General features: G+C 38.0%; 1 protein-coding gene across 6 annotated transcripts in view; it reads right to left on the bottom strand.

Annotated features, from left to right (window-relative positions):
• ITPR2 (inositol 1,4,5-trisphosphate receptor type 2) overlaps positions 1-26,394 on the bottom strand; it is a 275,621-nt gene that overhangs the window by 66,177 nt on the left and 183,050 nt on the right. For 5 of the 6 annotated variants that reach the window (XM_072041998.1, XM_005022980.5, XM_005022983.5 and 2 more), the window contains 8 exons: positions 20,109-20,217; positions 18,823-19,010; positions 17,290-17,473; positions 16,414-16,670; positions 15,280-15,480; positions 12,755-12,865; positions 6,362-6,457; positions 5,163-5,282 (listed from right to left, as the gene is read on the bottom strand). In XM_072041998.1, coding sequence (XP_071898099.1) covers positions 5,163-5,282; positions 6,362-6,457; positions 12,755-12,865; positions 15,280-15,480; positions 16,414-16,670; positions 17,290-17,473; positions 18,823-19,010; positions 20,109-20,217 — 1,266 coding nt within the window. The remainder of the gene's footprint in view (positions 1-5,162; positions 5,283-6,361; positions 6,458-12,754; positions 12,866-15,279; positions 15,481-16,413; positions 16,671-17,289; positions 17,474-18,822; positions 19,011-20,108; positions 20,218-26,394) is intronic. The other variant, XM_038177656.2, reaches the window with a different exon arrangement.

Below are 26,394 nucleotides of genomic sequence, written 5' to 3'. Positions count from 1 at the left end.
CCTCATTAGTAAAGTAGCTGGGATCAAGTGAGCATAGGAGGAAAACCAGTGTAGCAGTTAAAGAAAAGCACTGGGGATCAAGCAAGCTGTCTTCTCTTCCCATGATGGCTAAATGACTTGCTGTCTACACCTACTTCTGGCTTGGTGTCTTCATCTCTAAAACTGGGTAATACCACCTACTCTAAGAGAGGGGGAAACAAAATTAACTAAAGCTTTTAACTGCTCCAAAACCTATAAAAGCCAAAGTTAATTCTTTAAATGCTTCCAGAATTACTGTTATTATTGTCATTTATCTGTTCTGTCATAGCATGTAAGAGCCCATATGCACATGGTTCTAGGCACAGCGTTGATGCAGAAAATAAAGTGGAAGGTATAGACAGCATGATAAACAGAAAGCCACAGAAACAAAAGCTTTGTGCTTCATAGAAATTTATGTATTTGGACAGCTACCTTTAAAAAAAAACAACCCAACCTGTCTTAACTTTCTCCTTAGTGAATATATTGTATGCAAGCCTCATTATCAAACAAATCCTATGTCAGGTGTCAAAAACAAAAACTAACTTCTAAAATAAAAACTACAGCCTGTAGTGCATTAGTACTTCCAAACTATAAATCCATGCCATTATTACCAATAATATTGTCAATAAAAAATTACCTGGTTACCAAATATTCTTAATGTGCATGCATACGCCAATATGCAGTATACTACATGAAGTAAACATGGCAGTGAGATTACTTCTATAATGTTTGTCACATTTGATACAGAAATCTTGATTTTGCTATTAATGTACTTTATAAAGAAAACATATATGGCTAAATGACTTATTTTGCTCAGTACATTTAAAAGCACCCAAAGGGAAGGAATATGACATCTCCAGTTGCTACAGCTTACTTAGTAGTACATGCAGCAAGAACCCTACAAGTCACAGCAAAATCCTGCTTCTTTTACCCCATTTGCTTTTAAGAATTTATCAATGAAAGGGAACTTCAAATGATGTTAGTTTATCAGAATATAAACTAGATCAAGTTTGTGTTTATTTATGCCATATACCTGCATTGATATCAACAAGCAGTGTCAACTTCTTCTAACTTCATAGGGTGGAGGAAATGTTTTTTCAGTAAGTCTTAGGGCCATTAGGAAATTATCATATTTATGTAAGTAGTTTTGGTACTCCCTTGGGATTTCAATAAAATTTTAGCTTAACCTCATTAAAACTCCTCCTATTCAGCTGGAGGCTACAATGTACTGTGGAATTTTAAGACCTATGCTCCTTCTCCAGCAAGGCATTTAAGCATGTGCTTAAAATTAAGCATTTGAGTGAACATTTTGCTCATCTGAGAGTCTCAGAACATGCATCATGAAAGGGATGCCACATTAGGTCAGTACTTCCATACTCCCGTAAAAGCTTTGGGAACCAGATAGGTAGTCGCAAGGCATTGAAAATTTTGTTGTAGTACCATAATTTGCTTCCCTACTGCTTACCTACTCACATCCTTCTAGATCAAGGACATGTCTACACAGTTCTACAGGCAGATGAAAGTGCATTCTTCCCAAGCTGCAAGCTGACTAGAAGCTATGTAAATTTATTTAATGTTCTCTAAGCCTCATGAATACACTCCTGCTGAAAGATACAGTGCATTAGCTAGGGTTTCATGCCTGATTTAGAGTTTGCAACTAGCATCAAAACACACAGAAACACTCTAAAGTATATGTTGTTAACAGAAGTACATATATACATGCATACAACCTATAGAAGCCTGTGGTTATAACTATTGCATTTTCTTATTTTATAGTAAATGTAAAGGGGTTATGAACTTCAGAGAAATACTACTAACTTCTATAGAGCTTTTTTAGTTTACGAACTGCTGAAATACTTTTTTATAACTAACAGCTAGGAAGCTCAAGCAGTCATCTGAAAAGCCAGAGGATTTATTTGGCCTTTTAAGATTTCATTTTTGTAGCCATTTAAAAACTTGATTCTCCTAATCACCTCTGATGCAGAAGCATTGGACTAAGTATTCAAGTGTCGTGTGCTACTATGTCAAAAGCTTTTGTAAACTCTACAGAGACATCACATCAAGACAAAATCTCTTTGATGACGGCCTTCCTAGCTTTGCAAAACAAAGCATAGCCTGCTTTAACAGGATCTTTTAAAAAGGACAGCAACAGAAACACCACAGCAATTACTCTTGACCGAAGCTTGAAAAGAAGAGGTATTAGACCTGATGGAACTATCTGTAACATACCACTGATATTCACCTGAGACTACTATAAGAAATTAGGAATGTCAAGTTCAAGGTTTGGCTGGTCTGAAATGACATTTGAACAAGACAAAGAAAAAATATCTTCTCCATAGATTTTCAAGAGAATTGTGACCAGTCTTCAGCAATAACAGGCTTATTTTTCCAGGATGTAACCTCATGCACCAGCTTGTGCTTGAGGCTGCAGAAGTGCTACATCTGGAATGAGTCGTTGCCCTAAAACCAAGCTGCAGAGTGAAGGTGCAATTTAGGGTAAGTTCCTCATGGATAATTCAGTTCTTCTTTTAGTGCTGTTCCATTCTCTGTTCATAATACATTGAACAGGAAAAGTAGGGAACAGCAGTATCCAAACAGCCCTGAAGCTAGTGCAAGGTGAGCAGCAGAGCTACTGCATGTGGCAGGCTGGAGAAGGATGAAAACGTAAAGGGAAGGAGGACAGAGAAAGATTTGCAAAAGAAGTGGTAACTGTTATGACATGGCACATTTAACAGTTAATATCTTACCACTGTGTCCCAGGCTATCTCTGTCTGCCTGTGTGTGTGTGTATGCACGTGCATACATGTGCCTGCATGTGCATTTGGGGTGGGGGCTGAGGGGGTGTAAAGGATATTTAATAACAGAAATCTCAGCCTTGCTTGTGACGTATTTAAAAGTTTCTATACACTGTGTGTCAAACATTTACAAGAATGCCTTTTGCTTCTGGTAAAATCAGCCACAGGAAGGGCAAGGAAGGATGTAGTGGTGGCAAAATGCAGAACCCACCAGAGCCCTGAAAAGTGCAACGACAAAAACTGAAAGTCTAGGCTCCCCAAAATAAACTGTCTGTGTTTGAGGGCTCTAACAGCAAAAGAGGAACTCTTGGTCTTGATTCTGCTAATACAGAGGGACCAAAAAGCTGTAACTAGAACAAGTGGTCACATGCAAGTGTCAGGAAAGTGACTGAAGATCCATGCTGTTTGTAGGAAAAAAACAAAGTCAGATGGACTGTGAAACTGTAAGGAGTACAGCAAATACATGTTATGTAAATTAGGTTGGCTAAGCTGATTGGAAGGCCCAGACACCAATAAGCCCCTCAGACACAGCAAAGCAGAAGAGGGCGGTTAGAGTGGAACCAGAAAAGGAACCCAGCAACAATGGATTTACTGAGGAGGGACCAACTTCACATCCTGCCCATCCCAGAACAAGTAAAAGGGCACACGTGGAAAGAGTTTGGGGTCAAGGATCAGCAGCAGTTCTATGCCAAGAATCATAGCTTTTCATTAGCAGAGAAGAGGGAAACTCCCCAGATTGCCTGCCCTTCCATTGCTCTGTTTTGATATGGGGCTTGACATGGCTGCAAAGCCATTATAAACAGACATGTGCACAGTATTATGGAAAGATGATGAAAACAGTAATTTTTGTAAAAAGATGGTAATTTTTTACAGCATACAGAGCAAATCATGCTATTTAATTTTACAGAATGAGAATTAGCACAGTAAATTGCTGCTATGAGCCTTACACAACCAAAACACCCACTACAGATGAAGCATTTGGAACAGCTATGGAGGGATTGATGAGCTTCCCTGGCACACAAATACTTGTCTAGGGACAGAATTCACTCTACACGTCAGTTAACTAGTGTACACTTAGTAGTGACCTCTCTGGTAAAATGACCCCAGTGGTCACTACATATATGGTTTTAGGTCTATATTCTACTCCTCAAAATTTATTTGCCATTGACATGAACACTGCTAAGTCATTTAACACAAGCTGTAAGCAGAAGACATAAAATACTGACATTTTGATTTGGCAGACACTTAAATTTTCATTATAAGCATTGATACACGGAGTAAATAGTCATACAATGTAAGAAGCTACAGATACTTTCCAAAAGTACTGTGATCTTTGATGGGTATCTTATGTACAGACCTATATACAAAACAAGAGTTGAGCATGGTCATCCATAGCAACAACATGAGAATAAGACTTAAGACGTAAATGTTCTGCAAGCATGTGAGCATAATTCAGTGATTTTTTCCATTCCTTGCTTGAAAGAAACACTGCATAATACTAGTGTAACTAAAGATTACTTTCCTTTCTTTTTCTACTAAGTATTTAATTCCTAAAAACACTTAAGTATAATGAATAAACAGAAAACACTTAACAAGTATAATAATAACGAACACTCCCTTTATTTCTATTTATCTCTTCTTACTTAGTAAAACATTTTTAAAAACACATCCCCTGAAATACCAAATGCTATCATTTATGATATAATGAAGAAATATGTGGTCTTTACTTTTTTGATTAAAAAAATCTTTCAGTCAAATCTCTTAATATGACTGAAAAATGAAGAAACTATTTTTGATACCAACTGCTCTGAAAAATGAGTATCTCATTAAACAAAAAACATCAGCGTACATTCTATCTTTTCCATGAGAAAAGAAAAAGTGATCAGAAAAAGCTTGAGGTTACTGCAACATAATACAGATGGAGACAACAGTAAAGAGGCCCAATTATTCTTATTGGCTGAGTAATTAATATATCTAAAATAATGTCAATCTTTTCAATTCAAGTTTACTTGATACCACTACTGAAGCTATTAATTAGAATATAGAAATAATAACTTGATTTATGATTTGATATATGTGATCTGTTAACGAAAGACAAAGCTATGTGTACATTAATTGCTCTGCTCTACATTATTATTTCACACAAATAGTGCTTACTAAATTCCTCATACTGCCTACTCTTACAGTGAGACTGCTTACTTGTCCTGCTATCAGCAGCTTTCCAGCTAAGATCATGTAGTACACAAATGTGAGACAGAAATCACAAGAAAGGATTTTTGATCATACAAGTTTTGTGTGGAATTTAAGCATTTAACACTTTTCTGGAAGTGGTTTCACAACAAGACATACCTGATGTGCCAAAATATAGATATTATGGCCAACATCTTTTGGGGAGATGCCATCATCTCCATTCTCCTCCTCATGGTCACATTCTAGGCCTTGGTTATATGCATTCTTCATCACATCCACCTGCAACACAAGCCGAACCAAGGAGAGATTAAATAAATGTCATCCTCAGGGAAAAAGCAAACGGTATTTGAACACATTCACTTTGTTCAGCACAAGCTTGGATGGGTGCCCTGCAGTTCTAAAAGAAGAGTGAGCAGTCTGGAAAACACTTTCTGAATAAAGAAGAGCTTGAAGTAGTTATGAAGCTCCAAACTGCTTCACTTCTCGTCAGCAAAACTGCAACCATGAGAAAGGAACAGGAATGTTGAGTCTTTTTGAGAAGGTATTTTCACAGATGTTTTAAAGACAGATCAACAGGTAGCACAGGTAGTGCCTTTTGGCACTTACAGTGCAGGCGCGATCCCTCTGTGGATAGAGCAGGCTGCAATGCAACTCAGAGCTCTCCTTATAGTTTAACAGAAACAAAACAAAAACAAACAAACAAACAAACAACAACAAACAAAGCCAAAAAGGAAAGGAAGATACAGATCTGGGCAGGGCACTGGGGTAATTCCAAACAAGGGGAAAAGTCCTCCATTCCCCAGAAAGGGCCTGATCCTGCTGATGCCCACAGATCTCCCCACAAAACAGGTTTCCCAGTCACTGTTGCTACATGGTCCATTTGTTTGGAAACAATTTCTCCAGGCTTCCAATCTATTTAACGTTCTTGGAGACCTATACAAGTATCACACCTACTCCAAAACACAGCAATAACTGTTTGTAACTTTTGTTGTTTGTTCATGAGATGTATATATAAATGCATATGCACACATTTCTGTTAGCACTGTTTCACAAACTGTACAAGCTTAATTTCCCAGCCCATGACAAAGTGTACTTGAAGACAGTCTACCAGAGTATGATAATTTAGTTAAGAAACAATTACAGAAAAGTGCTTGGAATGGATAAAAATAATGAAGTCGTAAAGACTGAAATCATGCATACTCGATCCTTTTAAAGTACTTTTGTGAATGAGTACTATCCTGATACATTGTGTCACTATATGCTGCCAACTCTTCAACTTAGATGCAGATCATTTTAAAATGTTTTAATGACAGATTTTTTTCAGCCAAAGATTTATGAATATTCAGAAGTTTTCTCACCAGTTCCCTTGGTCTCATGTTGAAAAGGATTCTTTCCGCGTTCTCACTGTCATGCCTGCTTTCCATAATAGCCAGCAAGAGCTTGGAGGCATTGTTCTAAAGATACAAAAACAAGTTAATGTAAATTTAAAATCTATTTCATGGATTAATGATCCTTGCATTTGTTTTAATTGAGATTACCGGGACCACTTTTTTAGTGGTTAAGATTTTAGACTACTTGCATCTTTTATTCTACTGACATATTTAATAGGGTTTTTCTCCCATTTTAATGTCAGCATACTGTAAGACTAACTAACCCAGCATGCTACATTTGAGGAAGCATTTTAAATATTTAAAAAAAAATCTGACTTAAATACATAGTTCTGTTCTATACTGTGCACAAGAAATGAAATCCCATTTCCTTTTCTTATTGCCCACCTAGCAATTTTTGTCACAGCATTCTGTTAAAACAATACTCAGCAGAGGTAATTACAAAATGTATTAGACAAAAGGTTTCATCATTCAGGCAGGTTTTCTTCCCCTGTGTTTTTTCTAAACCCTAATTCATTATTATTTGAAGTGCTATAAAATAAACTGTTTTCATACATTCCTGGAATTTTGTTTCACTATCATATATTCTTCGGGGAATGTATAAAGATATCCTTCACTCTGACAACAGGTTGCTTTTAATTGAGATCTTTCCCACAGATTAAATATCGTGAGCTTCAGCAGCTATAACCCAATAATTCTTTAGACTTTGGAGACGTGTCTTACTTCCAGTTAGATCAATTGTTGTGAATAGGAGTGAAAGAATGGTTTTGGAGGTTTAAGCACCTTAACAGGCCTCACAAAGTGCACAACACTTCAGTTCCTAGCTCAGCCAGAAGCTTCCTGTGTGATTCTGGGTAAGTTGTTTCACTTCCCTGTAACTCAACACCTTGCTGGAGGTGGTGGTACAAGAGCTAAATCTGTTCATATTTGTAAACTACAGAGACACCATGCCCACATTCACCTGTTTGGTGAGGCTTCTTAGCTACTGACTGCTTTCTGGCACAGTGTGTTTGCCTTGGTCCACATGTTGCATGTACCATTGGGGAACATCCCCTCCTCACTCCCAACAGCAGACTGAGCTGTTTGATTACATGCATGTAGACTGCAGTACAGCTAGGAGCTAGTAAAACTCTAAACCCGTTATATAACCTTGTTCTCAGCTGCTTATTGCCAAATGTTAGCAATTCAAACTGAAATTTCTCACAGCAAGGGTGTGCCTCAGACAATTAGCAAGGACAATTTCAGAGGGAAAGGGTTCAGTTGCTTTTGAGACTGAGGCAAAAAAAAATATGTTATTTTCCGCATGTTCAAGGAACTTCTGTTTTAAGCAGTCTTTGTATCTCCAGTTCTTGATAGCAGAGCTGAAAATGTGGGGCACTAGAGGCTAAGATAACATAACAATTCAAGTTGTAGTCATCAGGGTACCCAGAAAAATTTGTCCAACTGGTAAGTATTTTTTAAATTATGATTTGAATACTGCACTGTAGAAACTTTCTAGATTTTCACAATTAAAAGCCCACTGGCTTTCTTTTTGTTACAAAAAGATTCTGCACAGAATCAGGCAGGTTGGACCACAAAGACATGTGTTCAAGGCTTGCCTCTAGACTGATCTTTTCAGCAGCCCCAGCCCTTGCTCAAAGCCCCTGCACAGGGCTGTGTGAAGCTGAGGTCTGAACACCTCCAAAGAAGGACCTCACATCCTGCCTGGGCACCAGTTCCCAGCTTGATGACCTTCACAAGAAAATAATTTTTTCTTGTATCTAATTAGAGTTTCCCACACTCTAGCTTGTGTTCATTGTCCCCCACCTTTCCACTACGCATCTCCGAGAGACGTCTGGCTGTACCTTTTCTGTGCTACTCCTGTGGTGGTTGCATCAAGAGGTCTCCTTGAAGCCATCTCTGGTGCAGGCTGAACCTGTTACCTCATACATCAGTTTAACAGCACTCCACTGCAATCAGTCCAGTACCTCAATGCCTTTCCCACACCACAGAGCTCCCAAATAGGCAAGGTACTTCAGATGCAGTCTAGTGTCAAACAAAAGTGAAAGATCACTTCCCTCAACCTGCTGGCTGCACTCCCGCAAATACAGCCCAAGATGTGGTTGGGTTTCCTGCTACAAGGGTATACTGCTGACTCATGCTTAACTTCTCAACCAGGACAACCATCTATTTCTACAAAGCTGCTTTTCAGTCATTTAGTACTCTGCCTGTACTATTGCACAGATTAATCCATCCCAGATGCAGGACTTTGTGTTTGCCTTTTTCCAATTTCGTGAGGTTCTTATCAGATTATTTCTCCAGCCTGACAAGGTACTTCTGAATAGTATGCTCCAGCATGGGGAACAACAGATACTTCCGAGCAGTTTCCAGTCTGTGTTTGCTCACAAGTACTTGCCGAGGTTTATGGAACGTGGAGGGAAGGACTGCCTGCTTTGAAAGATGTTGAAAGAAGAACTTGGATAAAAGGGAGACTGAACATGGACATAAGTTTACTGGAGGAAAACACAAAATGGAATAGAGGAAGTATGGATGAAGGTAGGACTGGCTAGGAAAACACCTGAAGCCAGTGAACCAAACAGAATTAGAAACTATTTTCTAAGTCTGATGCCATAGCTTCTAGCTTTGGGTGGGTTTCTGAAATAAGAAACCCATACTCTCGTGGAGCAGCACTTGGAAGCCAGGCAAGATGCACACAGGCAATTCAAATAGTACTTTTGTGTGCAACTGAATTAAGTCTAGAGTATCTCATGGGCAGCACAAAAGGAAATATCTGGTACTGAGTTTCAGAATGTGTGAAAATGAGAAAAATATATGAGAATGCATGAGGAGAACTCAATACAACTATATGAAGACAGCTGGATAAAGAACTGGAGGATTGTACGATTAAAAGTCAGCAGCAGAAGAAAGGAAAGATGGAAGGAGAGTGGAAGAATAGAATGATGATTCCCACATGACTAAGGAACTAGGACCTTCTAGGAGAGGAGACTGGAAGTTGAGTGAAAAGCCAGGAGAGAGAAGACTAAGCTTGCAAACACAAAAATGAGATAAGGACAAAGAACGACAGATGAGAAGATCAGACTGGGTCTGGCTGAAGGATAATGGGATGCCATATGAATTTTTCCATTTTCTTTCTCAAATCAAATCAGGACTGTCCACTAGAAAGGTCTAGCCAGATCCTTCACCTTGCAATCTACATAGCGAAACTTGAGCAAATACATTGAATGGCATTGGGGGAAGGAAAAGACAGAAAGTGAAAGACTCCTTGCAGGGCGCTGCTCTGAAAAACTGGATGCATTCTGCTGCAGAGTTTGTTTACAATGGTGAGTGACCAAGTCAGTTGTGGCAGCACTGGTAGGATCTCAGAATGAGAAGGGAAGGGGACAAGACAGGCTATCAGGAAGCTTGAGAAGTAAAAAGTGGAAACAATGGAAAGAGGCCTCAGTCTATTCGTTCATGGCTGAGGAGGGCTTGAAGCCATTCCCAGTGCAGGCAATCCTTAGGGTGGAGAGAATCCTACTGCAGCTTCTGTGAAGTGAAGAAAGGTAAAGGGTGGGTTGATCTTACTACCATTAGTAGCCAGCTTCTTGCTACTGACTGAAAAAGTGGTGTACCTAGAAGTACAGCAAGCAGGCACATCCTCTAGATTTTTGCCCCAAAGAAGGAAATTTCTGACTCAAAAGTCACTTTCTCCTTCCCCTTCTCTATCTGATCACTTACACCTGACTTTGAGATGCTTGTTTAACCACTTGTTTCTCATTTTCTGCATGCCTTTAAGAACCATGAGACCCTGGCTTCTATTCCCAGATATTAGTGGTGAAAAGAGGTCCAATACTTTGAAAACAGAACATAAAATTCTTCAGAACATATTAGTACTATGAAGAACCAGTCCCCAGTTGCTACAAAATGGATATATCAAATACTTCTGGCCTTCATTTTTCTTTTCCTGGGTTCCCATTTCATCTTATAGAGTACTACAAGAAAAGCCAAAACGACATTTATTAGTCTCTCTACCCTTTTCCAGGGAATTGCATGGGCTACTAGACTGACAATGTCTCTTCATCCTGCCACTACTCAGAGTGGCAGATATTGAGATCATATGCTGTACCAGGTCTTAAATACTAGTCAGCAAGAAAGGCTGGGAAGGTCATAACAAATAACAAAAGGCAGAACAGAACATTGGACATCTGTTCGTTCAATGAACATTGTCTATCCTGCTCACCAAATGATTCCAAAGTCCAGTGGAAAATATAATCCATGAAGATGTAATTAAATACCACATCACAAAGTATGTGCAAAACAAGACAAATTAGGACGATATGCGAAAATATAATTCTGCGTGGCCTTTGCTTTGGTTAAAGGGGTATGAGTTCAGTATGTAGTGTTCCATGAAAAAAGCATCTAAATGTGTTTTTAAGCATGTGTGGGACTATATACTTGAAATTTTGTATTTTCACTGCAAAATCTACAACTTCTGAGTTGTCTATAAGCACTGACAGACTGCCAGGGCTAAACATTACCTGGTAAACTCAGTGCTGTATTACTTGGATGTATTGTCACTCACAAAAAAACAAAGAAACAAACAAACAAAAAAAAACACACACCGGTAACTTCCTAATTTGCATCTAACTCTTGACATCACATCTAGCTCAGTACTGTATCCAGTTCTGGGCTCCATAATACAAACACAATATGGACTTACAAGAACAAGTCCAGCAAAGAGCTGCTCTGTTAAATGAGTTTTCCATTAGGAGTGGCTGAGGGGAGCTGGGACTGTTCAGCCTGGAAAAGAGAGGGCTCAGGGGAATCTTGTCAGTATAAAGTATTATCAAGTAAAAATACCTGATGGCAGAGAATGAAGAAGGAGCCAGGCTCTTCTCAGTAGTGCTCAGTGACAGCACAAGAGGTAATGGACACAAATTAAAACATAAATGAAATTCCATCTTAACACTCTTTTACTTTGAAGTTGGTCAAACACTGGAAGTTTGCCCAGATGGGTTGTGGCATCTCTGTCCTTGGAGATAATAAAACTCAACTGGTCACCTGCTCTAGCTGACCTTGCTTGAGTGGAGGTGTTGGCTATGTGACCTCCACATGTCCGTTCTAACTTAAATGACACTGATTTTGTAACACCATAATCAGTTCCTCAATTTGACCCTTTGATATCATTCACTTCTGCTATTTAAGTAAGTGAGGCATAAATAGTGTCCCATGAAAATGGCCAAACTGGTCATTGTAGCAATGCCAATAAACTCCAGTCTTGGGAATTAGATAGAAAAGACGTTTTACAAACATTTTCGAGTTTTGTGGTAACAGCAAATCAAAATGGCACTGGAGTGAACGTAGCTAGGTCTTTACAGAGACTGAAATTTGGACTTCAAAAGAACTATCTCCAAGTTCAAAGTTAAATGTCTGCTTAAGCGTTTTGCTCGAGGAGGACTTGAATTATACTGCCATTCAAACATGTAATTACAGTTATTAAAATCATGTGTAAAACATTGTTGATTCAATGTTTCATTGTACATGATACATGACTATATTAATTATTTTATTAGACATCCATAATGTTGCCAATATGATGCAATGCAGCTACCACAAAGTATTTGCTGGTTTTGGGGAGGAAACAGACCATCTGCAATGGAAATACTTCATTCAGAAGGCAAGAAAAGACAATAATCTAAAGCTCTTTCTGGACATGTTCTACCCTACTTGGCAGACAGTATAGCTGCAAAGTTTCCCTCTGCATGTGATGGCACACAGACCAGAGAAACTTATCTATGAACCTATCCAATTCTCAAGAGAATACAAAACAAAATTCAAGCAGTCCCACTATACACTTCACCATTCCCTCAGAGAACACTGAGAAGGGAAATAAAATGTAATTTAATTTAATCACATTGTCAACTTCATTTGACATCTTAATTACAGGTCATCTGATATAATTTTTTTTCACAACATCTCCTTCTCAAATATTTTGTTTTAGTCTACAGAATCACAGAACTCAGTATATACAGAGAATGCCTGATGTTACATTGCCTTAACAGTATACCTGTTTATCAATCCAATGAGATTTTGTGCCCACCATGTGGACTCTTCATGCTAGCTACATCATGTCTATTTGACAGGATTCTTTCAAAAAAGCTGAGGGTGTACTCCCAAACACAACAGTTGGCCAAAAGTTCTATTGTAGAAGGAGTGAAGTGGATTAAGCTGATTTGAATTTATTTGCACCACTTGTTTTTCAGGGCTGCTGAGTATATCATGCTATGATAAGACTAAGTAAATGTCAGGTCACCTAGAGCTCTTGCATAGGTATGTCTTCTTTTAATACTCAAATTTAAATAAACAAATTTACATTTACTGTACCTTTAGCTGAAGCACCAAGTCCATGCAGTATTTGCCAAGAGGGTTTATGTCATTCAAGATGAGTGCAATTATAATATCAATCCCATTAGATTCATGGGTGGCTATGCAGGTCTAAAATAAGAGAAGAGAACAGTCATAGAGAGAGGAGGGAGACAGGGAAAGAAAAGAAGGGGTGAGGAGGGGAGAGAGAGAGAATATGTGCATCAGCAAATTTCCAAAGCAAGGGTGCAAAACTTGAATAACCCTGTGATTACAATGAACCTCCCAGCCAAAGCAGAGCAGCCTGAAAACGTGCCACAAGTTGTGCTGAGGAAGACTTGGTGCACAGAACTAATCCCAACACTGCCAATAGTGAGGTATACAACTGGAAAAAAAGTGGTGCAAGCTAAAATTTGCTTGCAGTGAGTCATGCAGGATTAGGCAGCAAGTGGTACAAGTTAGAGACAGCAAGCCACAGGAGCACTGCCAGATTTGGCTGGACACACAGATACAAACATAAAAGACACACTTGAATCAAATTTGCACACTCAAATTCTAAATTTGCATTCAGCAACCAGCATTAATATCATTGTCTTATAGCATAACCTGTTTGCAAAGAATAAGGTTATCTACACTCATTTGGACATATGCTGCACACAAGGACATTTCTGCACACAGAAATCAAAACTGTAAATATGATCAACTGTACTTCCCCAGTGCTTTTACAGCTGGAGTTCTGGACCTTCTAAGCCACATAAATAAATGTCAGCTGTATAAGCGTATGGTATTTTTTTTCTAACAGGTTTACAGAACAATAGGAAAGGAGAAGTTTTCCAGAAAGCTTGAGAGATGAAAAAAAAAAAAAACAAAACACCAAACAAACAAACAAACAAACAAAAAAAAAACGAACAAAAAAAAAAAAAAACAAAACAAAACAAAAAAACACCACCAACAACAAAAAAGCAGATGAAAATGACAGTGTGGAGCATTTGCCTTTGAAATACACTGAATGAGATTTTCAGTTGGTGTACACAAGCATAACTGTAATCCTGAGTGACTTCCCAGCAGCAGGTAAGCCTAAATAATAAGTCTAACTAATCATTCCCTTGCATTATCAGTGTTCCTCTGTAATGTTAGAGAACAAATTAACTTGAGAACCGTTTTTCCTCATTTCTAGTCCTGTAATTACTCTTTTTTGCAAATGTTTTTCCCCATTCGTTACTGGATCAAATATGACTGTTTAAAATTTAGCCCACTAAAATACTTTTACTTCTTTGCTTGTTTTTAAAGTTTTAAGTAAAGGCAGTTGATTACCAGCAACAGTGATAAAAGCACTTTGCACTTCATTTGTGCACGTTAATGAATGAGCATTAATACTCTATGTACTTCTTCAACTATTTCTACTACCAAGAATAGATTGTGTCTGTATTTTTGCCCACTTTGATTTTTCCATTCCTAATCCATAGTGAAAATTCTGAAATTTCATCCAGACAACTCTACTACGGTTTTGTTCTCTTCAAATCAATTACAGCAGCATATAAGTACATTCTTTACTTGCCTCAGCATAGCACCATAGAGACATCTACCAACAGCCACAGTTAAAAAGTCTGCATCAAGCAAGGCACAGAACTATATATTTGATTAGAAACATGGTCTTCAGCCTCATTCATTTTCCTACTGATATCATAATTAAAAGTGCTGATAGGTAATATAGCAAAACAGTAAGTTAAACTCTGTGGCAGTTAGGTTAAATCAGGGAAGTAAATATTAGCAAACGATATAAAAAACAAAGGCAAAATGAATGAAAGTGGAAAAACAAAACAGAACAAAAACAAACAAACAAACAAAACCATCACAGTAGTGTATGCAATGTACTTTCTACAATTGTGACTTGAAATCCAAAGTTTCATAAAGTGAGATTTAAACCATGGACCCACTGACATAAGACATAAAACTCTCCAAAAGGACTGGAAACCCTACATGTAAGCTGACATTCTACAGGAAGAGTCTGATTTTAGTTCTGATTTGAAAGAATTTATCAGTTCTTATGCAGGTTTGACATGTCATAGAATCACAGAATCATAGAATATCCTGAGTTGGAAGGGACCCTTAAGGATCATCAAGTCCAACTCTTGACACCGCACAGGTCTACCCAAAAGTTCAGACCATGTGACTAAGCGCACAGTCCAATCTCTTCTTAAATTCAGTCAGGCTCGGTGCAGTGACCACTTCCCTGGGGAGCCTGTTCCAGTGTGCAACCACTCTCTCTGTGAAGAACCCCCTCCTGATGTCAAGCCTAAACTTCCCCTGCTTCAGCTTAACCCCGTTCCCGCGGGTCCTGTCGCTAGTGTTAATGGAGAAAAGGTCTCCTGCCTCTCGACACCCCCTTACGAGGAAGTTGTAGACTGCGATGAACATGTGTTCAGCTTAGTCACAGTAATTGCAAGTGAACTTGTTATTAAGAACATTGAAGAGTTTATGATAAGCACAAAGATACCACACATTCAATTAGATACTTTTGCATCCAGCAGTTATTCAAGGCCTACCTGATTTTCATGGCATGGACCTTGGCAATATTCAGTCAAGCTTTCCAATGTCTGGTTCACAAGAGCCACGTTCCTCTCATTGATATAAAGCCCTAGTAAGCCTAATCCACCTGTGGTGCTTCCACAGATACAGTCCAAAAACTGAAGGGTCTCACAAACAAGGTTGTAATTTGTTTTATTGTTCTGATGTCTTAGAAAATTCTGGTGGATGGAGAAAAGGATCGTTTAAAAAAAAAAAAAAAGAAAAAAAAAGGAAAGACTGTTAGAGTCATGTCAAACACACGGTCTTTTTCATGAAATTTCTGCAAGGTACAATTTATAACCACATGATTAGTCTACCTTAGCACTGAAGTACACTACACTGTAGAAAATACATTACGTTTTAGTGCAGTGGTTGAGAACTATCATTTGATTAAGTCAGTAGAGAAAGGAGGACTTAGAAACATGAACTTTGCAAACATCTGCAAACACCTGTCTTACAGACATCCTGCATGCCTGACCCCAACCATCTGTTTATCATGATCCTTTGTTTGGGAAGTTCTTGCCCCATAGCTGGGCAGGTAGAGCAGTGCATTCATACTGCTCCATAACAGTGTCAGTGAAGAACAGTAGTTTACTTCAAGGCATTACCAGCATTACTTTCAGTGAGTCTACTGGACAATACACTGAGGCATATTTAGAGAAAATTCATTTTGCAAAAGTTGCTAAGGGGACAGTAATTTTTACCAGAGGAACTGATAGCAGGGACTCATGTTGCATTTTGCAGCCTTTAATCATAATATCTAGGGAAAAGAGCAGTACCCAAACTTTGTCCAGAAACTTCCTGGAATCTTCAAGCCTGTGGTAAGTGACCCGCCATTTGTGCAAAGAAACCATATTAACAGGAACTTTTTGAAACCTCTCAATTCCATGTGGCTATGTTAAGGTCCCCAAGCTACTCTGAGGGCATAAACATGCACTTAAACTGAACATGCAGACAGTTCTTGAAAAGGGTTATTTTATCCTTTAGGCCAAAATAATATTTTAGACACTCTTATTCTGTAATAGGAGCCAGGCAAAGGCATGTTCTACTTCCTTCATGAAGTTCCAGCTCCTGTAGTACTTCTTTTGCAACTCTGCTCAGAAACACTTTACCTGGAGCTCTCGGTTGTGGTTCTCACACAGCAGCTGAAGAAATCTCAGTATTGGCTGCATGATTGCAATAGCAGGACTCATTATTGCTTCTTCTGTGGACTTCTCTTCTGCATTTGCAGCATCTGTTCCTGAGCCCATAAGATCTATTTCTGGGTCCATTTCTCTTCTATATACAGAGTAAGCCTTGGATGTTGCAGAAGATGCTTCTGTTAGCTGACCTTTCATACCCTCTTTCAGATGCAGTGTTGAATCCTTCACTGAAAAGAAGATAGTTTTCCTTAATTTTTGAAGCTGTTTTCCCTTGTTTTATTAAACGGGGAAAAAAAAAAAAAAGAAGAAGAAAAAACTGTAATAATGAATGCAACTTTTTCTTTTTTGGTGCCTAACTTTTTGAAGACCTCTAGGCAACTTACAAAGAATATCAAAGCAACATTCATGCAGGGATAGTATGTTCCAAATAAACCACAAACAAGAATTAAGTAGAACATTAAAACAAAAAGCCCTACTATTTCTCTTCTATATACAATAAATGATGAGAACAATGGAAAGACCACAGGGTGAGAAATCAGTTCCTGTGCTTGCTCTTGTGAAATAGCCCCATTAGCAGCAGCCTCTACTTCTGCTTCTCTAAAAATTTGGGTCTATATCTTCTACTGGTGTAAATCGTCATCGTTTCACTGACTTCATCAATGATAATTCCATGTAACCACTTTAATTATGGGCTGCAATTTAGAGAAAAATAGGCAAATGAGGCAAATTAGTAATGATTACTGTTAAATCGTCTTGATCAATGCAAGATATTATCAGTGGTGCAATACATGCAGCTTGAATGTAATGCACTACCCTCTTCCCTCTTTTACATGGGTGCCTCCTTACCTCTCTTTTTGGGAACAGATATGGTTAGGTCACTATCATCATCTTTCTTTTTGCTCCCCAAATCAATAGTGTTCACTGTCACTGTTGATCGTATCTCTTGCTGAGCAGCTTTCATGCGGTCATAGAGGACTTTAAAGAATTTTTCTGACTTTTTTTGCTCCTTCAGTTGCTGGTAAGTTGAATACTGAAGGAAAAAAAAAAAAGACACTCAAGCTATCATTCTTCTAAGAAATAAAAAACAAAACACTACTTTTGTGAAACATATAATGAATCATTACTTCACTTACACAGAAAAAATGGTGGCCACTGCATAACTAGTTCTTTCACAAAGTGATACACAGGGTTGGTAACGAATATTGATCATAATATTTTTACATTTAGCTAAAATGGTGAACAGTATTATTTACAATCTTTCAAATGTCACAATATTACACTGAAATTAAATTACTTCGTGACAGTCTCCATTTCTCCAGGCATTCCGGAGTTACAATATTCCATTTATACATAATAGTGAAAGTATTTTGTATTATGTAACTACAAGGGGAACCATGAAACATCTACATTTACATGTAATGTTACAGCTTACTTAGCCTGTACACATTCTTAGTTCTTCACAGTCACAGAACTGGAATTAATATTTTAGGTTTTTAAGTCCCATCCCTTAGTATTACTGTCAAGCAGGCTGAGTACCGTTTCCAGCAGTTTACAAACCTCTGTCTCACAAGTTAAGTCCTTTTACAATTCCCTAACAATTCATTTTAGAAAGCTGCAACAACATCTCACTTCTTTAACACTTTCTGGACTCACTGTAAGGGTGGCAGATTGCACTGTCTTTTTTACAGAATAGAGATATAGGATGGGATTCCTCTCATTTAACTTTCATAGTCTTGAAATGAGGTATAAGTTGGTTACTTAGGTTCCCTTCACAGGCAATGATGAGATATGTGGAAATGCAGGGAGAGATTTATGCCATCTCTCCTCTCTTATGGTATCATTGTTGATCATAGATAGAATAAGAATAAACAGTCATCTTATTTGGCTAAAGTTGTGTGAGAGTGATATTCACAAAAACTAGAATCCATAGTTTAAAACTGATATTTCCTATGGAATGGAATATTCCATAGACCAATTGGCCAAATGGCCAATTTTTCTCTCTGAAGATTTTGAAAAAATGCCTCAAATGTTTCCAGATATTTTTTTTTTTTTTTGCTATTTTAAACCTGAAAGTATTGAAGTATTGTAATTATTAAATTTACAATATGAACCTTGAAATATCTGGATATAATGTTCATACGGTAAAGACCTGATTAAAAGAAGCACTGTACTCCCTAGAAAAGGACAGTTGAAAAATGATTTCTTCTATTGAAGAGTCTACACTATGAGATACTGTATAATAACAGGGCTTATTTACATCTGCATTTTAGGAATACATTTTATAGTGATAAAATTCCTACAGAACTCACTGCAAGAATGTTCTTTTTATTTGTCTCCAGACTACAAAGCAACATGTGAATAAGTAAATGAAACAAGTACCTGTGTTTGTGTGTTTCCACCTTCAAGCAGTGCAATACCAAGCAAAATGCCTTCTGAGAAAATTCTGTCATTTTTGGTATTTACTATAACATCTATGACTAGTTCTGATGCACCTTCTTTATCCAGAAGGCACTGAATATCAAACATGGATACGCCAGACTTATCTGAGTCTTGTCCTGCAAATCCACCTGCAAATCAGACAAATAAATACAATGTTTGTTTCACGTGTATATGTGGAAACAAATCTATTAGTAAAAATCGCCTTACGCATACAGTAGCAATGTAATACATTTAATCTTGAAATTCTGTTTGGGACAAAATTCCCCTTGATACAAACAAGATTTTTGTGTGAAAGTACAGTGTTCAGCTCCAAGAATAAGGAATAAAACAAAACCCCAAACCGCTGTTCTAATATTCAGACAATAAAGTCTGAAATAAAGTTGGAAACAACACTGCTTTGTCCATAGAACCCCCTTTTTTAATTCCACTGTTGCATACACAAAAATTTGTATGATCAGTGGTCTAAAAACACTTTTAAATCTGTTTTTCAGTCACAGGTCCAATATGTACAAGGATTGTATACCAGTAAATTCACTCCACTTATCAGTATGACCTTCTAGCTAAATGTTTTTGTCAGTCTAATTCCTAGACCAGCAACATCATGATGTTCTCTAAGAACTGAGACTGGAGTTAATCCAATTTAATTTAAGGTGTGATTTTGAGGGATTTTGTATCAACTCATTAAATCAACCATCTTTTATTATTACAGATTATCTTTCCTGCTATACACACATTTAAACAAATGTAACTGCATCAACTACATCAGGAAAAATATGGTACTGTTTTAAACAAAGTAGTACCAATATTTTTTTTTTCACTTCACTTTTTTTTTTTTCTTATTTTTTCATGTATTAATAAAGGATCTGGAATTTCAAAAAGTTGTTTGATTTCCAGAAACAGAAGTATATTTGTACAAATGTTGCATGCTTTGCGGTTTTCCTGGATGTGAATTTACTAGCAAATGGTGTTACCAATTGGAATTGAATTAAATGATTGATTTGGGGGTGGGTTAGTGGGTTAGCCCTTCAGTGCTGCCAAATGCTCATCAGCCATCTGAGGCAGGTGCATGCAACTTAAAAACAGGAAAAGTCTGATACTACCTCTCTTCTAACTGGTTACAGACTTGATTTATTTACTAGCTAAATCCCTGGAACACTTCCAATGTGCCTTTTAGGAGAAATGGTGCTGCTAGTTTTGTTTCTCTTAAATGATGTGTGTTGATTTACCTCCCACTTGTGCAGTTTTGCTGTAGCTGGCAGACAGAGGCCCATTCACACCACTTCCATATTCTCCTTTGAAGTAGCGGTATAGGAGTATTTTCCTTAAATTGTTGCCCTGTAAGAGAAAGATAAAAATAGCAGAAGAAACTACAGTAGTGGCCAGTTTCCTTTGTTTGAAAAGCAAGCTGTTTAATATTGATACATAATTTATTAAGTCTTTCCTTTATAATTTTTTTATATTGTGTCTTTCCTTTATAATTTTTAAGCATACAAATGGTAAAGTTGTCCAGAAAACAAGCATCTAATGGTCTTATCTAACAAATTTCATTGCAAGAATTCTAAGATACTGTTGTAAAAGCTTTCTTTGAAGTCTATTTTAAACTTATTGATTATAAATCAAATACTTCTACCTCAATATTTTTTACTGGATATCTGGAATATGTAGATTTTGAAACACATTTTACAAAGAACTAATGCTCTGTAGTCTGTGCTCTCCCCTGTCACGGCAGTACTTTCTGTTTTCTGTATCTGAATAGTATCACTCCCTTTTCTCTGATCTCATATAATCCATCTGATCATCTGAAAGAAGCCACATCACATGAAATATTAAAACAGAGATATGACATTTGATAGAAGAGCTTAAAAAGCATTCTCTGTATCTCCTTGTTCCTTTACTTCCAAAACCACAACCAGTTAATATTTGCATGCAGCTCTCTGAAGAACTTCTCTTTCATTTTGCATATGTTCTGCAACACAAGACACACTGAATTAAGAGTGGGGGTACCAACTACTTGGCATTTTCATTTTGCCTTTGGTCTCCTGGGAACACCTGCAGTCAACACTCAGCTTTATAGAGTCATCAGGTGACAATAACTGTAGGCGTATGCACAACCTAAGATTTTATTTAAAAAAAAGTATGGCAAGACCTCTGATGATTACCACAGAAGGAGAAAAATCATTCATTTCAACAGTTAGCAGAAAAATGAGACTACTTCTTCCTTACATTTACTCACCTACTGTCTTTAATGAAAAACAGGTCTTAAAAATATGTGCACCAGAAGCATTCTCAGTATTTACCAGCTCATCAGCACCTGCATGTTAGTGTGACCATCAACTTTTCAATTAATTCACCACCGTTATCACCACAGGCACCAGGAACCAAGCAGTGGGGAAGTAAGTCCCAGAGATACCTCAGAAAGCACTATCCACACACATCTCTGTCAACTTAGCAGTATTTCCAAAGGCAGGCACATGCCACTTCATGGTTTCATTGCTTCACGTACCTCAAAAACAATGGGCTTGTCCACCTCAAACAGGTGTCAGAATGCAATATTCTGTGTACATAGGTTGACAATGCAAAACATTCTTTCCTAGTTCTCACATTCTGATGTTTTCATTTGATAATAGTCTATACAAAGTTCTCTCGATCAGCCAGGAAAATTGCAAGACCCATATTAAAAAAATCAAAAGCCATAAACACAATAGCTGCAAGAAAAATAAAAGCATCACCTACACATCTGCAGTGCCAAGGAATTTATTAGGTGAATTTTTCAGGTAAGCTTAAGCCAGCTGTGGTCTACATTACAGAGGAAGACCAAGAACCAGAAATCTCTGAGGACCACACATGGAGACAGATTCTTTCCTAGCCTAGTTTGCAATGGGGTTCAACCCTGCATGCATGGGCAAAATACACTAGGGTAGCTCATAAGAAATTTCAAGATTTCTAAGTGTGCCACCTTCTGCTCAACATCCTGTCCCTAGTTGTGACCTAACTTCAGTGTCTTACAGGAAAGTGAACCTCATTTCCCACATCCCATAAAGAAGCCAAACATATTACTGAAGAAGTGAGAAACACGGACTAAGAACTTAAAGTCTTTTCAAATTCTCTCAGGTGTATATATCACAGAATCATGAAACTGTGTCATACAAATAGGATCAAAGAGGAGAAACTCTTCATAACACTGGACCAGGACTCAGAAATAGGCACTGCAGTGAGACATGCTTTTAATAAGAAAGGCTGGTATTTGCCATACCATTGGCTTAACCACTAAGCTTGAGTCAACATCCTAAACCAGCAGTCTATGCAATTTATTGTTGGCTAACAGAGCACCATGGTAAATTATATAAACAGCCACAGTACGGTCATGGGAAGAAACACCAAAAACCATCTATATAGTGTTAAGAATAACACCCATGGTCACAAGTTTTATTGTTCAATCAAAACAGCCTTTATTTTATCAGGAAGAATGTTAAAGACCATGAAATAGCATTTGACTAATAACCTGAATGATATAGCGCTTGGGTCTTTTTGCCTGGTAAAAAGTAACATTTGGCATATCTCAGATCTTTTTTCCTGCCTTGCTACCTTCAAAGACAACAGGAGGAGCAGTAATAAGAATACATTTCTCCAGCTGGCTATGGAATGAGGAATCTTGCCCTGATTGTACCCAAACTAAGGCATGGACTTCATTTCTTGCTCCAAGGAACAAGTCTTCTTTATAAGGATTCCTGCTCTCTCTCCCTCCCTTTGTCTCTCTCTCAACCTCCTGTGAATCCAGACAACACTTTCAGTTCTCAGAAGCCTGTCAAAAGTCAAGGGCATTGTACTTGAAAAGCAGGAATGGAACCTCTGCTTTGTCTGACAGTTGTGTCAGAAACGCACCCTCAGTCTCAGCCCCACATTTGCAAGCTCCCTTGTGATGACCTTGGGCAGCCATGAGACTTCCCCAAGTCATTAAGTTTCTTGTGAAATTTAGCTGCCACTACAAAGAGCGGAAACAGTTTTTCTGCAGCCCAGCAACATGTACTGGAGGTGAGGAATGCACAAATGCTTACACAATGTATCAGAAATGCGAGTCACCCCCAGTGCATGATGGCGTGAGGAAAATGCTGAAAAGACCCTGCTCTCAGAACATGTGCTGATACTGCTGGTGTGGGTGCCTGGGTATGCTTCTATGGGAATGGCAAAAAACACAGTAAAGAACTGCCCCATCAGGTGGATGAGACAAACTGCTACCAGGGCAAGCAAGACAGCCATGTCACTGATGTCCTTGTAAACAATTTCCTAACTTAGTACACCCACAGAATTAACATTGCCCAAAAGCAAATGAGTGCAACAGTAGTATGAATAAGCAGTTTGCAGCAACCATTACTGACACTCACATTACTGAAGCAGAGGTCAAAAATAAAAGCACACTAGGCAGCACAGTGCTGCCTTCCCTTGACTATGTTTCTTCACACAACAGAAGTCCTGGTCTTCCAAGCTGAATCTCTCCCCTGCTGGCTACAATAAACTTTTCTTTATACCTCTTATTAGGGTATGGAAATGGTATGTAAACATCACTCAGCTGACTGCAATTCTTCTATAATGGCTAGAACATTGTATAGCCCTGAAAAAAAAACACACAATGAAACATAACAGTCTTATTGTTACACATGAATACCACCGCATTGTCTCTAACAAAAGCTAGGATAAAGACTGAGGACACAAGAAAGCAACAACTGGTTATTGTTGCAGTTTAAAATAGCTAGGGATTGACAAACAAAAGTTTCCAATAGGGAAAAATTACTCCAATAGGAACACGTAGACACAAACAAGTTACGTTTTTCTCAGTCCATATTTCATTATACTAGTTGGTCTTTAAACTTTATACAGTCCCCTGTATAACTGTGCCAGAATTATTTGTCCTGCCTCATACAACTTGCAGACTGCATAAGGAATTTGAATGATACGTTATAGTCTGTGATCATTATAGGTCTGGGGAGATCTATGGTCTATAGGTCTGGTCTATAGGTCTGGGGATCTCTTCTGGTTTTCACTGACATTAAAATAATGAGGTGGAAATGTTCAAATCAGTGGCAACACAGAAAAGGCAGTCATGTCCAACAAATATTTCTCTTACACAGTGGATGATGTGACTATATTCCTGTATTAATCCAGGTGGATGCATGAATGTTAGGCACATTAAATCTTCAGATTTCAATAACTTGTAGCCAAATATTACAGAGGACCTGTTTGGGACCTCTAGTCTACTAATGCAGGTTTTCAACAGGTTTGGAACAGAAACAAAATAACAGAGAACTAAGAGAAATCTAGTGTGCCATGACACTCTTAGAAAATGTAATCAGGATGACCTAGATAAAATATAAACTATGAGTTTGGTATCAATTCTGGGCAAAACAAAGGAATGGATGATTTTGAGCTCCATTAATACATAATTAAAGCAAGGTACTATAAATCAGCAGTAGTTATAATATCATGTCATAATAATTGCCTCACTATGAGTTTAAGAGAAATAGACCTTCTCCAACTTCTGTTGATTATCTTCTGTGTTTTTGCTCATGGTGAAAATATCACTCTGGTGACGTCTGATAAAGTGCTGGTGTGACACAATCCTGTAAGGCCAATTTTTTTATTGAAAAATTACAGTGCTATAGCCCCACAATGATACGTACTAAATGCATTAACAGCTATGACAGAACTCAATTTGCAACTTAAAGCAAGAAAACATAAACGAGTGCACAGACTTGTAATGGGCAACTCAGAAAATATTTATTCACAGAATCACAGAATTTCTAGGTTGGAAGAGACCTCAAGATCATCAAGTCCAACCACTGACCTAACACTAACAGTCCCCACTAAACCATAACCCTAAGCTCTACATCTAAACGGCTTTTAAAGACTTCCAGGGATGGTGACTCCACCACTTCCCTGGGCAGCCTGTTCCAGTGTCTAACAACCCTTTCGGTAAAGTAGTTCTTCCTAACATCTAACCTAAAACTCCCCTGGCGCAACTTAAGCCTATTCCCCCTTGTCCTGTCACCAGGCACGTGGGAGAACAGGCCAACCCCCACCTCGCTACAGCCTCCTTTAAGGTACCTGTAGAGAGCAATAAGGTCGCCTGAGCAATAATTATCTACCTGATTTTTATTTTTGAATCAAATGGAAGAATATAGAATATAATCCTTAAAAGCTTTTTCATAGGACACAAAAAGAAAACTTGGATGAGGTCAGGTCACTGATAAACAGTTTAGGCATCATTCATTAAACTGAGTAGAAGTAAACAATGTGATTCTCACAATGTCCAGATCTTTTTATGTCTAGTTACAAATATAGTGAGAATAGAATAAAGAGTATCATAAAATATATGACTCTTCTCTAGGAGGATATGACTCTAAGGAAGAACTGAAGTCTTTGGACAAAAATCAGCAGAATGATATCTCCCAAAATCACATGATTCTGGCAATTACAACCAGAGCTATTGAGAAGGATTTGTGAAACTACCTTACTTCTCTACATGCAGAGGCATGTTACTGTAGGAATTCTGCATCAAAAGAAGAATGCTGACAAATTGGATTAGGTTTGGAGAAGCTCTACAAGAGTGATTAGAAAATAATCTTCTCATCAGAAATTCAAGGCTTTCAATCTACTGAGCTTATCAGTCTAAACATGAACTACATGAACTCCGTTTCTGACTATCTGCATGAGAAATCTGATAATGGATGACTTCAGCCTACAAGATAAAGGTGTAAGATGCAATGGTGAGAAGCTAGTAAAGAGGTAGAAAGGGCTGATTTTTTCCATTCGTGGGTTACTATTGTTCGTCCTCCCCATCCCCCAATCCCCCCCATCCTCCTTCCTGCAAGAGTAAATGCATTTAGCTATTGGAACATCTTACGAAGAGGTGTGATAGAGTCTCTATTGCTCACAGTTACTAAATCATGACTGGGTGGGTTCCCAGACAGAGACTATTTGAAGATCTTGCGGTCTACATTAGGAGAATGAGCTGGGTGACAAAAAATATGTCATTCACATAATCTATGAAGATAACATGCCACCTTTTCCTGTAGTAAATATAGATGAGGTTTGAAGCCTGACTTTCTATGAAGATTGTTTAAAAAAAACACCTACACATTTCTTCTCATCATTTATAAATGAAATTTCTGTTTTGCTTGATCTGAGTGTCTGCTGTGGGATGATTTTTTGTTGTCTTTTGCCCATTTTTATACTACTTTGTTCCTTTATTTCCTTTGGCAATGAAATAAAGTAAGGGGAAGGACGAGGAAGATGACATAGACATCATTTCAGCTCCGAAACGGATCAACGGGCATACAGCTACCATGTGCACAGTGTTACACAAGCATGTGCTTAGAACAGAACCTTGCAGTCTGAACTCCTCCTATAACCTCAAAGTAGAAATATGCTGTCTTCATGATGCCAGCAACTTCCAGGGGGCTTATGGGGTTGGGGAGGTTGTTTGCTTTGGGCGTTGTTTGTTTGTTTTTACACAGA

The sequence above is a fragment of the Anas platyrhynchos genome, chromosome 1 (assembly GCF_047663525.1).
Source record: "Anas platyrhynchos isolate ZD024472 breed Pekin duck chromosome 1, IASCAAS_PekinDuck_T2T, whole genome shotgun sequence".
NCBI classification, from domain to species: domain Eukaryota; kingdom Metazoa; phylum Chordata; class Aves; order Anseriformes; family Anatidae; genus Anas; species Anas platyrhynchos.
The sequence above is the reverse complement of the archived record's forward strand: the minus strand, read 5'-3'. Positions and strand labels throughout refer to the sequence as shown.